The sequence below is a fragment of the Odontesthes bonariensis genome, chromosome 17 (assembly GCF_027942865.1).
Source record: "Odontesthes bonariensis isolate fOdoBon6 chromosome 17, fOdoBon6.hap1, whole genome shotgun sequence".
Taxonomy (NCBI): Eukaryota; Metazoa; Chordata; class Actinopteri; order Atheriniformes; family Atherinopsidae; genus Odontesthes; species Odontesthes bonariensis.
The window spans coordinates 3,321,515-3,336,864 of NC_134522.1; the positions used below are offsets into that span (position 1 = coordinate 3,321,515).

General features: G+C 41.9%; 1 protein-coding gene and 1 non-coding gene across 2 annotated transcripts; both read left to right on the plus strand.

The window, feature by feature from the left end:
* Positions 1–1,227: 1,227 nt before the first annotated feature.
* Positions 1,228–12,986, plus strand: hhipl1 (HHIP-like 1). The gene is made up of 9 exons (XM_075447664.1): positions 1,228–1,678; positions 3,045–3,691; positions 4,126–4,269; positions 5,001–5,329; positions 5,427–5,553; positions 7,345–7,490; positions 7,574–7,655; positions 10,188–10,270; positions 11,517–12,986. The coding sequence occupies exons 1-9, from the start codon at positions 1,394–1,396 to the stop codon at positions 12,068–12,070; spliced, it is 2,397 nt and encodes a 798-aa protein (XP_075303779.1). The 5' UTR covers positions 1,228–1,393; the 3' UTR covers positions 12,071–12,986.
* A 418-nt stretch (positions 12,987–13,404) lies between these two features.
* On the plus strand, positions 13,405–13,477 carry trnat-ugu (transfer RNA threonine (anticodon UGU)). The gene has a single exon. It is a non-coding gene; the product is annotated as a tRNA-Thr (tRNA).
* The last annotated feature ends 1,873 nt before the right edge of the window (positions 13,478–15,350 follow it).

Sequence of the window (15,350 nt, forward strand, 5' to 3'; positions counted from 1 at the left end):
TACTTATGATGTACAATCGCCCACACATTAAGGGTTGTTATAATATGTTTGAATGAAAACACCAATGAACACAGTATTTCATCCCCCCCAAACGCAGTTACCATCTAAATGATACAGTGCATCTGCAAAAAGGTTTTGCGTTTTTAACCCGTTTAACCCTAAGTAGCCTGGCAAGTTATTCTTAAGATGCTGCAAAGTGACTGTCATTGTAGCATTTCAGATCGTCATGTGGACCTCACTCACGTTGCACCCTCTGACTTATCTCTACTACAATAAAATGATGCATGTGGAGGCATTACAAAAATGTATATATTGAATTCGTATTCTTCATCGAAAATGTATACATTCTTTGAATACAATACTGCCTGAAACAGTTATCTACAGTCTCCGTTTCTTACTTTGAAATCCTCTCAAAAAACGCAGGAAATGCCATTTCAGAGGGTTGAATTTTTAAAATTTTCCGGGGGGGGGGGGGGGGGGGGGGATGCCTGGTGTAGACAGGGACCCAGGGGCTCAGCTAGGGTATTTTTAGTGGTGCCCAGGCCCCACCGTGAGATAGCTCGGCACCCCCTGGCTCAGCACATTTTTTAAATATTATATTATGCAAAAACACATTTTTTTTTTGCTCAAGGATGCATTATTTTAGTGACCATTTAATTTATTTTCTAGCATTTGTTTTTGTTTTAACTCTTTACTCCCAAAATAAATGTTGAGTTATCTTCAGTATTTGTCTCAGGCTCTCTGTTATCCCTGTCGAGCCACAGTCTTTTGAAATGAAGAGGTCAAAATTGAATGTTGTAGTGAAAAAACACTACTCAAAGCAAAACTAATAGCTTTAACTAATAGCTCCAAAATTTATAAATGTACTAGTTCGCCTCAATTAGTGAGAAATAATGTGCCTCTGTGAGCACTGGGGGCTGGGCCCCCCTGAAGACCAGATCCTAAAATCGCCCCTGCGGGGACCTCCATGTTCCCCAGCTGCTCCTCACGGCGGGCTGTGGTCGCCATCTGCTGGAGGACGGAGATGACGCGCAGGAATCTTCAACAATGATGTTGCCAAAGCTGACAGTTCTGCACAAGAATGCATAATAACGGAAGAACCCGCATCCCCACAATGCACTGCGCGCTCTAATTGAATTTCAGAGGATTGGATGAATAAAAAAAAGACAGAAAGAGTTTATTAGACTTTTCTTTACTTTGTGGCTGTGAACAACTTCAGTTCACGCGCACATGCACGCGGACAGCCGTGCACCGACCGTCCAGGCTAACGGAGGACACACCGCGCGCACGCGTCAGCACGTCGGGACGCCAAACGGCGCAGAGGACAGGACAGAGTCCACACAGGAAACCCGCGTGCAGCTGCCCGCGTGCATGTTGCCCACCTAACGCCACCATGCAGCGGTGTTCGGGCAGAGCTCCGCGGCCGCGGCCCGCGGGCTTTCTGTGCGTGTTGGCGCTGTGTTTGGCACCTGCGGCGCTCCACCCGCAGTGTCTGGACTTCAAACCGCCTTTCCGACCGCACCGGCAGCTGGAGTTCTGCGTGATGTACAAGGACTTCGGCTGCTGTGACTACCAGAAAGACCAGGCTCTCATGGCCAAGTACTACCAGATCATGGACAACTTTGACTACCACGGGTACTCCAGCTGCGCGGGGTACGTGCTGGAGTTGCTGTGCCAGGTAGGCGTGCGCGGACAAAGGTCGCCTCGGCCGCGTCTCCATCATGCGCCAAGAGGCTGAACAAACACAAATATAAAGTTTCTCTTATGTAACCAGAGGAACGGCCTGAAAAAGAGTGGTTTCTCAGATAAAACGTGCTTTATAGAGTGATTCAGAAACGTTTTAGAGATAGAGATAGAGGAGTTTGAGACTTTTTGAAAGCCAGCTTTCAAAAACAAGAAAAAAAAGTACAAAAATTAGGTGTATTTTGCTTAAAAATAGCAAAATTATCTGCCAATGGAACAAGAAAATGTGGCTTGTCAAGATTTTTCAACACAAGTAAAAATATCTAATCTCAATTAACCCACAAATACCTTAGAGTTAGTGTATTTTAACTAATAACAAGCACATTTTTCTTGATTAATTAAATACACGTGACCTATTTTCTCAATATATTGAAAAATATTCTTGAATTAAGTAAACGCTAGAGCCATTATCTTGACATAGTGGTGTGCACTAGGCCTTATATTTCTTGAAACCAGCTTTGAAACTGTTGAGATTCTAGCTTCAAGCATGTACTTACTCAAAACAGGTCATAACATCTCAGTAACAAGCTGTAAATATCTTATTTAGATAATTATGGACAGAAACACTTCAAACAAGTGAAACAGTGCAACATAAAAACTGCTTACTAAGAAGAACTATTCTATAAGCATATATCCCTTTGATCTAAGATATTTCTTTTTACTTAGATTTCACTTTTTGCAGTGTGCTGAGTGTGCAGATGTGCCCGCCGTCTCATTAAAGGTCTTATGAGGCATCATTTGATCTCACGACACTCACCACCATAACTTCACATTGAGGAATATAGCTGAAGTTTTAGTTCTGTGTTTCAGGCCACAGAAGGTCCAGTTTGTTTCATATTTGTCGGCTTTATCCTGCTGTGCTCTCCCATCGTGTCGAGGAACGTAAACTAAAGAGGTTCCTCTTTCATTTGCATAGATCTGAAGGATCTCTGGAATTAGTCGTGTGGAAAAGAAATGACCTCTTCTTTTAGTTTTTTACACATCAGAACATCATATTTTGATCCATACTGGGGTTTAAAGGGACAGTTCGCCTCTTTTGACATGAAGCTGTATGACATCCCAGGAGAAAGCCTCTTCTCTCTAAAAAGAACATGGCAGCACAGCTTAGGTTTGCAAAGCTGCATCTGAACAAACCACAAGACTTCTGGAACAATGTCCTTTGGACAGACCAGACCAAAGTGGAGATGTTTGCTCAGAATGCACAGCGGCACAAACACCTCGAACACTGAATGTGTAAGATGAAGCATTGATAATAATATGAAGACCGTTTCTGATCATGAAACCTGTTCTTCTGATTTCAGGAGTGTTCTCCGTACGCAGCTCATCTTTTTGATGCCGAGGACCCGAGCACCCCGGTCAGAACCATCCCCGGCCTCTGTCCCGACTACTGCTCCCAGTTCTGGAGAAAGTGCCGCTCGACCATCCCTTTCCTCTCCGACGACCTTCGGCTAGCGAAGGTCAAAGATCACCAAACGCGTCTCTGTGGCTACCTGGAGCTGGACGACCCGGACTACTGTTACCCTCACCTGCTCAGCAACCAGGAGCTCACCCAGAACCTGGGTCGGGTTCAGACGGACGTGGACGGCTGTTTGAATCTGTGCCTGGAGGAGGTGGCCAACGGGCTGCGGAACCCGCTCGCCATGGTGCACGCCAACGACGGCACGCATCGCTTCTTCGTGGCGGAGCAGGTCGGCCTGGTGTGGACGTATCTCCCCGACCGGTCCAGACTGGACAGGCCGTTTCTGAACATCACGAAGGCGGTGCTGACGTCATCGTGGGAGGGCGACGAGAGAGGCTTCCTGGGAATCACCTTTCACCCCCGGCACAAGTACAACAGGAAGCTGTACGTGTATTACTCGGTGGAGGTCGGCTTCGACGAGAGGATAAGGATCAGCGAGTTCAAGGTCACGGCCAATGACATGAACGCGGTGGACCACGCGTCTGAGCGGTAGGTATGGACCGCAGTCCCGGGGGGCCACGAGCTGAAACGGCGTTTTCATGTTTGTAACCAGTGGCGGTCCTACAATGAATTGCACCCCAGGCTATGCCCCCTCCGACGCCCCGCCCCTTTCGCGGTGGCCCCGCCCCGGTAAAAAAAGGAAACAATCGGCAAAAAATGCTTATAATAACTGACAAAAAACACTTATAGTAATGTTATTATTACAACAATGTGGCAATAGTGTAGAAATAACACGTTTTAAACGATTTTGAATATGTTTATAACTATTTTAACATTTTCACGATGTCCTTTGGAGGCGGGGTTTCGCGATGGTGCCGCCCCCTTTCGGGTGCCGCCCCGGGCGATTGCCCGGTCGGCCCACCCCTAGGACCGCCCCTGTTTGTAACGATGGACGCTTTATTTTCCACGTTCTCTCTCCGAAGAGTCATTCTGGAGATCGATGAGCCAGCGTCCAACCACAACGGAGGGCAGCTGCTGTTTGGAGACGACGGCTACTTGTACATTTTCACCGGGGACGGTGGGATGGCCGGAGACCCGTTTGGAAAATTCGGAAATTCCCAGAACAAGTAAGGAGCAATAAGCATTAATCATAACTCAAACACTCATAAGCCTCGTTTCCACTATGCAGTCCGGGCTTCTTCAGCTTAAAGGGATAGTTCGCCTCTTTTGACATGAAGCTGTATGACATCCCATATCAGCAACATCATTTCTGAACATCTTCTTACCCCCTGCTGCGTCCTGTGAGCAGAGTTCCAGCCTCGTTTTGGTGTTGATGAAGGTAGTCCGGCTAGTTGGCTGGGGTTTAAAAAATAAAGCGTTTTGCTTCTCTAAACAATATGCGTTCAAAAGAGTAATACATTTGCATCACAAAATGGTTCAACAGGAAAAAGTCAGACCTCACAATCTCTTGGCCCTATTTTCTCTCCCTTCGTATCACTGCCTGCTGCCGACAGCCGCGCCTGTTACGGTGTTTGCTGCACGGTCTGCACTTATTTGTTTCCTAAATTGTCTTTGTTTTCTAAATTGTCTTCCCATTTGTCTCGGTACCTAACTTATCACACTTACTCTAGCACTAGTTCTGCTCTTAGCTGTTTGGTTTTGGAAGGAAATGCACTTGTGATTTCTTGTGACCTGAAGTTCTTTTGCCTACCGATGTGGAACACACTTATTGTAAGTCGCTTTGGATAAAAGTCAAAATGACCGTAATGTGATGTAATGTAACCGACCCGTAGCAGACTGCATAGTGGAAACGAGGCTTTAGCCAATCGAATGCTGCAGAGGTTTCCGTCTCTTCCAGGTCGGCTCTGTTGGGTAAAGTTCTTCGTGTCGATGTGGACGACAACGAGAGAGGCCCGATGTACAGAATCCCTCCGGATAACCCCTTCATACACGAGCGCGGAGCGCGCCCCGAGGTTTACGCCTACGGCGTCCGTAACATGTGGAGGTGCTCCGTGGACCGGGGTGACCCGCGGACCAAAGAGGGCAAGGGGCGAATCTTCTGTGGGGACGTGGGCCAGAACAAGTTTGAGGAAATCGACATCGTGGAGAAAGGTCAGAACTACGGCTGGAGGGCCAAAGAGGGCTTCTCCTGCTACGATAAGAAGCTGTGCGCCAACAGCTCGCTGGGTAGGCATCACCGCCAGAGTTCTAGAGTTGGTGTCAAGCATGTGCTGCAGGTTCCAGAACCACAGTAACAGCAGTTATGGCCTGTTTTTATCCACAGATGATGTGCTGCCCATTTATGCTTATCCCCACAAGATGGGTAAGTCGGTGACGGGTGGTTACGTGTACCGCGGCTGTGAATACCCCAACCTGAACGGCATTTACATATTTGGAGACTTCATGAGCGGGTAGGTTTAATCCGAACGTCTGTTATCTCTTCAAAATAACCCCAGCTGTCGTGTTTATCTGTCGAGAACAGACCTAAATATAATGTGGGGAAGGGAAACACTCAGTGGGGTCACATGGCACTGAAAGGTAGGGATGGGAATCGAGAACCGGTTCTTGTTGAGAACCGGTTCCCAGTGTTTCAATTCCTTGGAATCGTTTGGCGATTTTGCAAACAGTTCCCTTATCGATTCCAGTGGGCGCGAATGTGTCTATGCATGAAATCTGCACGATATCTTTTAACTTATCTAGACTGTTGCTTGTTTTTAAATTAATTTAAATTAATTAATTTGTTTCTCTTTATATTCTTTTATGTATTTTAATGCTTCTTCCACTCTCTGCTGCAATGCTTTTATTTTATGTAAAGCACTTTGAATTGTTTGTACATGAAATGTGCTATATTAATACATTTGATTTGATTTGATTTGAATGATGTCACCACGCAACGTTGCGTGGCGAGTCCAGCGCAGCCAGCAGCCAACAGTAAACATGGCGCCCAAGCGGTACAAACGCTCGAAAGTTTGGTTCCACATCCCTAAAAAACACGACAACAGGGCAACTTGCAAAGTGAATATTTCACCAAAGGGAGGAAATACTACCAACATGCAATAACTATGAATGAATGATTAACGTCGGTGAATCTGAACCCAGCAACGTTAGCAACGTTAACATGTCCTCGGCTAACACTGCAGGTCACTAACTAACTAACAAACACTGCCTATCATGTTAGCACCATTTGCCTGATTGTAAAAGCTGCTGTTAGTAACGGTTAAGGTTAAATGAATGCCTTCTCAGGCATTACATTTAGATGAAATCATGAGAGACAGAGCCTGACTGGCTCAGAGCCAGAGGCTGGTGGTACTACCCCCAGTTCACATCTACCTCCAGCTTCTCCTTTCACCAGAGCAGGAAGAGTTAAATTACCCAGGCCAGGATAGACCAATGTGGACCTCACCGTTGTTGGGTTTGTGAGGTCATGACTCGTGTTACTTCTAAACTAAACAAAGTTGATGCTGATCGACCGGTTTGTTGTCCTTTTTCTCCAAATGAGAATCGATAAGGGAACCGACAAAGAACCGAATCGTTAAGCAGAATCGAAAATGGAATTGGAATCGTAAAATTCTTATCAATTCCCATCTCTACTGAAAGGATCAGATTATTGGCTAAATTACAATCAGACTGAGCTGAGCAAGGGTAATTCTCCTTGGATATCTGGCGGTGAATGAATGGGATCAGAGGCACAAAGCGTGTCATACCCCGGTATGATAGGTGACGCTGTACCCATTCCAGCTGTTGCTAATAGATCCACTTCCTGTTGACCTCTTCACCACCAACAACAACAACAAACTCAGGCATTGGAGAAAGATGGAGAACGCAGAGCCAGATGAAGCTACGTCCCTCTACATTTGGTCTGTGATGGTCTTGGTCTTGCTCAACTCATTCTGATTGTAATTTAGCCAATAATCTGATCCTTTCAGTGCCATGTGACCCCACTGAGTGTCAGACCAGAACCTGAAGGTAACGGTGTGTTTGGTGCCTAGTTTGGACAATTCCATGAGAACTCTTCTTTGTTTGAGCTCATGTTGCAGCTTCACCTTTCGCTCCCTAAAAGAAAGAAAATGAAATGAATTAGAGGTGCAGACACGGTTCAGTTGGCATGTTTTATATATGTGGGACGGCACCAAATAAAGACAATGTTGATCAGTTTCTCAGACTCTTTAGGTCACAGATAGTGGGCTTTGTGTGTGCTGCAGGCGTCTGATGAGCCTGCAGGAGGACCGGAACACGGGGAGCTGGAAGTACAATGAGATCTGTATGGGCCTGGGCCTGACCTGTGCCTTCCCCGGACTCATCAACAACTACCACCAGTACATCATCTCCTTTGCTGAGGATGAATCTGGTAGCGGATCGGCCTGAAAGCAGCCTTATCTCAGTGCTCTTGTTGTTCTTGGTTGTGTAATAATGTCTTCTGTCGCTCTGCAGGCGAGCTGTACTTCATGTCCACGGGAGTACCGAGCGCCACGTCCCCGTCGGGAGTCGTTTACAAAGTGGTGGATCCGTCCAGGTGAGCAAAGCCGTCAGACCTCTGCCGTTCGTCTGTGAGGAAAACTTTTCACTGTGCACAAACACTGGAGTTTCCTGGAAACAAACGTGTGAGACAACATCTGGTCATAATCATAAACAGATGCGCGTGGTTCTGCTCAGCGAGCCGGGGAGATATGCAGCATTGGGATCATACTTGGCCGGCCTGAAGATTCTCCGGTTTGGGTGGGAAATCTCTTCCTCTGCTCCTCTCTGAGCAGAAGTGGAGCTCTGACTGTCTCCGTTTGTGGTGGAAGCAGTTTTGGCAGCTCTGCGACTGGCCGGTTTAACTCAAAATCTCCCGTCTTATATATATATATATATATATAAAAAAAATTAAATTAAATAAATGAATACACAAATAAACAAACAAATAAACAAATAAATTAATTGAATTAAATTAAATAAACAAATAAATAAAATAAATAAAAAATTAAAATTAAAAAATAAAAATCTCCCGTCTTTGGCGCTCTCTGCCGTCCGCTCAGCAGGAGTTGGCTCAGCTGATCCGTTTCCCAGCTGCCGAGCTTCTTTTAACTGCCGTCAGACTTGAGCTGGAAGTCGAATAAGAATTCAAAGAGCTGAAAGTTTTACTTCGCCTTGTAAAGGATCAAATTTCTTCTTAAATCCATTCAGAGCAGAGGTATGGAGTGCTGTGAGTAGAATAGAAAAATACTTTATTCATCCCCCAATGGGGGAAACTCAAATTAGTCAAGTAGCTCAAAAAAGAAGAAAAAATTATTAATATTTACAATAATTGTATATTAACAACAATGATAATACCAATTCTAATAAAAATATGACTACTAACTAATAATAATAATAATAAATTACTAAATCAATTTTTTTTAAAAAATCAATCAATCAATTTGAGTGCCACAAAAAAAGAAAAAAACTCTGAACAATAATAAGAAAACTAATGTGGAAATATACAGACAAATGACTAAATCATTTCAAGTTATTTTAACTTCATTTGATCATTTATTTTTGTCTATAATTAAAAAGATATTTATGTGAGTATGCTGCTTCCTCTGCTTGGAATAAACTTAAAAATGACTCGATGCTTTCACTAAATCACATATTATCAAAGTTAAATCAAATTTATTTGTAGCACATTTCATGTACAAACAATTCAAAGTGCTTTACATAAAATAAAATCATTGCAGCAGGGAGTGGAAGAAGCATTAAAAATACATAAAAGAATATAAAGAGAAAGAAATAAAATCATTTAAATGAATTTAAAAACAAGCAACAGTCCAGATAAGTTCAAAGATATCGTGCAGATTTCATGCATAGACACATGAGAACAGAAATGTTTTTAACCTGGATTTAAAAATGTCTCCATTTGGTGAAAGTTTAATCTCCACTGGCAGTTTGTTCCACTTGTTTGCAGCATAACAGCTAAATGCTGCTTCTCCATGTTTAGTCTGGACTCTGGACTGGACCAGCTGACCTGAGTCCTTGGATCTAAGAGCTCTGCTGGCTTTATATTCTCTGAACAGATCACAGATTGTAAACCATCAGCAGGCTTTTAAAATCTATTCTGTGACTGACTGGAAGCCAGAGTAAAGATTTTAAAGCTGCTGTGATGTGTTCAGATCTCTTAGTCCGGGTTAAAACTCCAGCAGCAGCGTTCTGGATGAGCTGCAGATGTTTAATGCTCTTTGTGGGAAGTCCAGTTAAAAGAGCTGTAGTGGCCATTTGTCCATAAAAAAAACAACAAATTAAACTTAAACCAAACAAAATCAAAAGGCCACTGATGCACCATGGGGGATGTGGTGTAACGCGGGCAAAAGAAGATGAATGTCCAAAAATGAATTCTTGCGTTTTTCTGATGATTTATTTTACAAACAATAAAACAAACAAAAGAACAAAGAAAACCTGCAGCTCTCTCCTTTTTCCCTGGTAAAAAAAACATCGGCCCACCCCGGTGCATGCTGGGACTCCAGGTGCCCAGTGTGACCCAATTAGCAAAATATTCTAAACAAATAACTAACAAAGAATATTAGCAAAAAATCTAATCTAAATAAAGCACTGAAATTAATCAAATAAAGTTACTCATAATTAGCAAATTAAATTTACAACTAGAACCAAAAAACAAAAACTAACTTTACAAATAGCTCCTACAAAGAGCGTTACAGTGATGGAGTCTGCTGGAGGTGAATGCATGGATGAGTTTCTCCTGGAAACCTTTAATTCTGCTGATGTTTCTGAGGTGGTAAAAAGCTGCCTTGGTGACAGCTTTGATGTGGCTGCTGAAAGTCTATCAACACTCCGAGGTTACCAACTTAGAAGCAGATATGTCTGATTTTTGGTATCTCAAACTTGTATTTGTTTAACTTGTGATGTTTTATAGTTCCCTTTTATTGACATTTCTATATTATTTTGTGTTGAACGTATGTGTATTTGTTGGGTTTTATCAATGCTGAACAGAGGTGCTGCTTATCTTGGCCAGAACACTCATGTCAAAGCAAGGTTAAATAAATAAATGAACAACTTTTTCGTTGTTTTTCAGACGTGCTCCACCGAGACAGTGTCACTATGACCCCCTTCCTGTCAGAGTAAAAAGCAATCTCATCCAGTTTGTTCCTCAAGAAAGTGAGTCCAATTCCTATGTATTTTTATTATTATTGTTATTATTATTATTATAGTATTTATTTGTCTACCTTCTTTTTTATTATTTATTTATTTATTTTAATTATCCTTAGCGCTCTTAATTGTTGTTGTTTTTGTCTTCATTTAACTATTTACTTATCTGTGAAATCCTACAACATGTAAAAGACCTAGGGGAGGGGAGGGTGGGTTGTACACAAGTTCTTAAAGCAACACTATGTAACATTTCTACCTTAAAATAACAGATTGAAAAAAATTGTGCGGCTAGAATGAGTTTTAATATTACGATTGGCCTGTCTCCTATGCCCTTCGGGGGTCTGAGTTGGAAAAACTGCGCTATGTAACTTTGCTGGAGCGGCCCGGGAGCTGAGCGGAAGTACTTCGACTTGCTTTCTGGCACACCTACCGCAAAAACAAATAGACCCCTCTCACGCTCCCAGGTATAAGGCTAAGCTAGCGCAACATTGTCAGTACGCTCATCATGGCAGAGGCACCGAAGAAACAGAAGAAGACGTTGACTGATGAAGCAAGGAAGAGAAAGAGAGAGGCCGACAAAGCAAGAGACCGGACTAGAGTTGCTCTCGGAACAGCTTTTGCTCGTTGGCGAGAGCTGAAAGAAACATTTGGATACAAGTTCGATTCAGAGCTAGCCACCTTTCTGCTGGATTAGTAAGTAGCTTATTTGCTGCCACGCTTTGTGCTGTGTTGTACTTGCTTGATGTTTCACTGTGTTCGGAAAGTGACTCGCTAGTTTGTTATAACTGAAAAAAACTATTTTCAACTGATTTCGCTAGGTTTAGCCGCTAGCAAGACCTCTCGTTAGCGATGTTAGCTGTCGTATTTCTGTAAAACATTTGATTACTCTTACCTTCTCGGTCGACATAGCTTGCACCTTCTGACTCCTCGCCGGTTCGTCATCAAACGTGAAACGTGAAAGCGAAAGGGTGTTGTATTTACGACAGTGTAACCGTACATTACCTCCAAGCCTGTAGGGGGAGCTCCAGAGTGGGCTTTTTGAGAAGTTACATTGTATTGCTTTAAGTTGTTTGGGTAAAGAAAAAAGAAAATTACTTCTCTTCCTGTATACACTTCATATTTTTGTCTTGCATTTGATCAATTTAAAAAAAAAAGAAAGTGAGTCCACCTAGGAAACACCTGCCACTCAGTAAAACTAGTTAAATCTGACTCGTTCGTTGTGGTTTTACTCATATTTGTGCGATTCTTCCATTAGCCTTGATTGGTGTGGAGCTGCCAAGCAAAAACAAGCCCGAGCCGCAGCCCACAGAGTCGTACGACTGGCTCCAGGAGCTGGTGGATCGTCTCGGGGATCTGGGACCAGCCCTGACCACGCCTGAGCCCACCACGACCACCGCCAGAAGCTCCAGGCGGAAGGGCCGGCGCAGGAAACCCAAAACGGACAGCGCCGCCGGGCCCCAGAACGGGGCGGTGAGGCTGGTTGGGGACGACCACAGGCGATCTGACCGCGGTAGAGTGGAGATCTACGTTAACGGGGAGTGGGGCACGGTGTGCGACGACCTGTGGATCACCAGGAACGCTCAGGTGGTGTGCCGGCAGCTGGGCTTCCAGTACGCCCTGAAGGCTGCCAGGAATTCAGAGTTCGGTGAGGGGAAGGGACTGCGGATTCTTCTGGATGACGTCCAGTGTGAAGGGACCGAGTCCAGCCTGCTGGACTGCACACATGCTGGTGTGGGGAAGCACAACTGCGCCCACTATGAGGATGCTGGAGTGATCTGTGGCAACTCAGAGCCCATTACGGAGGCCTAAAGGTGGACTGCGATGATGTCGGAGCTAATTATCTGTGGAAGTTTTTCTGTGCCATCAGAGTTTGAATATGAATTTCTAATATTGAATTTTTAGAGCATCAAAATCAGACTTTGAATTTGAAAAAGCAACAGTGTAAAAAAAAAATCTATTTCTAAAAACAACATCTAAAAAAAAATTCAGTGGAAAAAAATACAACTTCAAAAAATTCCACTGAATTCCATTTAATTTTTTTCCACTGAATTTTTTGCAATTGAATTTTTTTTTATGTTGAATTTTTTTTGACACTGATTTTTTTTGTTGGTTTTTCAAATTCAAAGTCTGATTTTGATGCCGTAAAAATTCAATATTAGAAATTCGTATTCAAACTCTGATGGCACAGAAAAACTTCCATAACTATCATGAACTAAACCTGCTGTCTTAAATAAAACTATGAAGATAACTTTCACATTTAACACATTTGTAATCTGCTTTGAAGAATTTACTCATGAATGAGTGATGATTCGCCCACATCTGCAACATGTTTACCTGCAGAAAAAGGTGTTTTTGTTGGTAAATCTCAGTAAATGTTGAAACAAACCGCTTTAAATGGGGGTAAAGTTTGAATAAAAGAGGTTACAGAAATGTCAGAGACTGGCAGGAGTAACTGAGGGAAATAAAGCGTAAGATTTTATTTTTATAATCAACACATTCCAGATGTTTGACGATCTAACACCAACTATATTTACTGCTGTAGTGGCTCATCTGAATAGTTTACTTACAGAATAGTGTTTCAGAATAGTTTCATTTGAATGTACTTTTGGTGTCTTTGATTTGTTGCAGTAACAAGTCAAACATAATTTCTGGGGTTGTTGTTTTTTAGTGTGTGTCTGCCCACTGAATGAATGTTAATATAATTTGGTAAACGATTTGAATAAAAGCTTCCTGGTCTGCATTTTTTTTCTCCACACACCAACCAAACTGCTGCCTGTTGTCCCATAAAAGGTTTCTAATAGAATATGAAGACAAACAGGGGCTCTTAACAGATTTGAAGCCCACATTTTCACAGAATTAACACGGTAGTGGACATACAATGCTAAGCATTAGCTAATGCTAACCATTAGCTAACGGCTATGATGTTAGCTTAATTCGTGATTGCATAACGTACAAAACCTACACTATTAATGACGTAAGGCTTTCCGTTTTCTGTGCAACAACACTCATACATATCATAGTTATTCGGGGTAATCTCTTTATGACTCTTATTGTATCAGCAGATATGCGAAATGTTTAGTCAACAGTTACAGTTATATTGTTCAGCTTTAAAACTATTAAAATCTGGCGATGGCATTCGTATTGGCTCCATAGCTCAGTGGTTAGAGCACTGGTCTTGTAAACCAGGGGTCGCGAGTTCGATCCTCGCTGGGGCCTGAGTGTGTTTAAACTTTTCAGGTGTTGCCAATGTTACCATACACCCACTGACTGATTAAAATGGTTTCAGACTAACAGACACTGAATACATGGAGGTCTATTTTGTTGTCTAAGTGACAGTAGCTTTAGTAGTAGTGTGCAGGTCATTGATATGCTGGGCACCAGAGCTCAGGAGCTGTAAACAAGCTAAAGCACCATTCAGTGTGTCCTTTCTCACTCCAGTGAATCTATGAAACTATCCCGTAGGTGTTTTAGCTCCCTGGTTTAACCCTCCTGTTGTCTTGCGGGTCAAAAGTGACCCACTACCATGTTTAGCTGTAGAAAAAATACCTTAAACTATCTTTTTCCAACTTGAAATCTTATGACTTTTCCTAAAGGGACCCCATCATTAGAAAAAGTCACACTTTATTTTTGTTTATGTTTCCATGTGGGCTGTACACCACTAGGGTACAAAGATTGTCTTATGGGTCATTTTTGACCCGTGAATTATAAAAACATTTAAACACCAGAAAAAAGTTCACTCTTTTTTTCCCTTTCAATATAATTATTTCAGAAGTAATTACTTCACATTTATATAATAGCAATAATAAACCTTTATTATGTAAAAGAAAACTGAGAAAACAAGAAAACTGTTGGTCCAACTGACCAAAAAAAAAAAAAAAAGTGTAATCCTGAAAACTGGTGATTGTCTTTTTGTATTGTGTAACAAAAAATACATGATAAAAAATGTATTGAATTGAGTTGAATAGATAAATAACAGGTGGTTTCATCATGCAAAATAGATTTTGGATTTAAAATTCAATTAAGTTGCTTTATTTTGGGGCTTTGGTAGGGCGGGTCATTTCTGACCCGTAGGACAAAGGGGAGTAAACACAATGTTAAGACCGCACAAGGGTTGGACTTCAGCAGAAGAGTTACATACAACTTGTACGAAATAAAATAAAATCCAAAGAGGTTTTTGTTTGGGTTCAAGTTTGCTCTTGATGAGGAAGCAAAAATACTTTGAAAAACACAGTTAACATGCAGATCAGCCGTGTTTCTCAGTCAATTCAATTCATTTTTATTTACAACAAATGTCATCTCAAGGCACTTCAATAATAAAGTCCAATTCAAGCCAATTGGAATTCAATTCATTGTAATCATAATTATTTAGGCAAGGCAAGGCAATTTTATTTATAGAGCACAATTCATACACAAGGCAATTCAAAGTGCTTCACAACTACATAAAATCACAAGAAGGCAAAAAATCATTAAAAAGAAATAAAAAATTAAAATTAAAAGATTAAGAAATAATGATAAAAATAAAAAAAACATTAAAAATAATCATTAATTAATTCATTTAAAAGTGAAGAGTGCATTCAGGTGTCATATGCACAGCTAAATAGAACTGTTTTCAGCCTGGATATTATAAAATAATCCAATTAATTCATATAGGGCCAATTCAAAAACAGTTTCCTAGCTAAGGAAACCAACAGATTTGCAACGAAATTCTTTTTCAGTCCTGTGAAAGCTTTACAGTAACTGTGGGATCAGAAAAACCTCATTAATCACCGAAGAAATTACTCAAATTACAATGTATTTAAAAAAGAAAAAACAACTAATGAAATAAAAGTAGAAATTCAGTAAAGTATCCATGTAAAAAAATAAAAGTATATACAACGAGATGCCACTAGATGTCAGTGTTGCTTCTCTTAAAAGCGATGTGGATCAGTCCCAGATGGGCCGCTGTTAGAAAACAACAGAACTGACTTCATTTTGACATGAAATTAAGTTATCCTGAAAAATGCCTCAGAGTGTACCAAAGAACACAAATACAAAGCCTTGGGATCTGCAGCCAGAGTCCAAACCTGTCTTGTCTTCACAGCCCACCCCT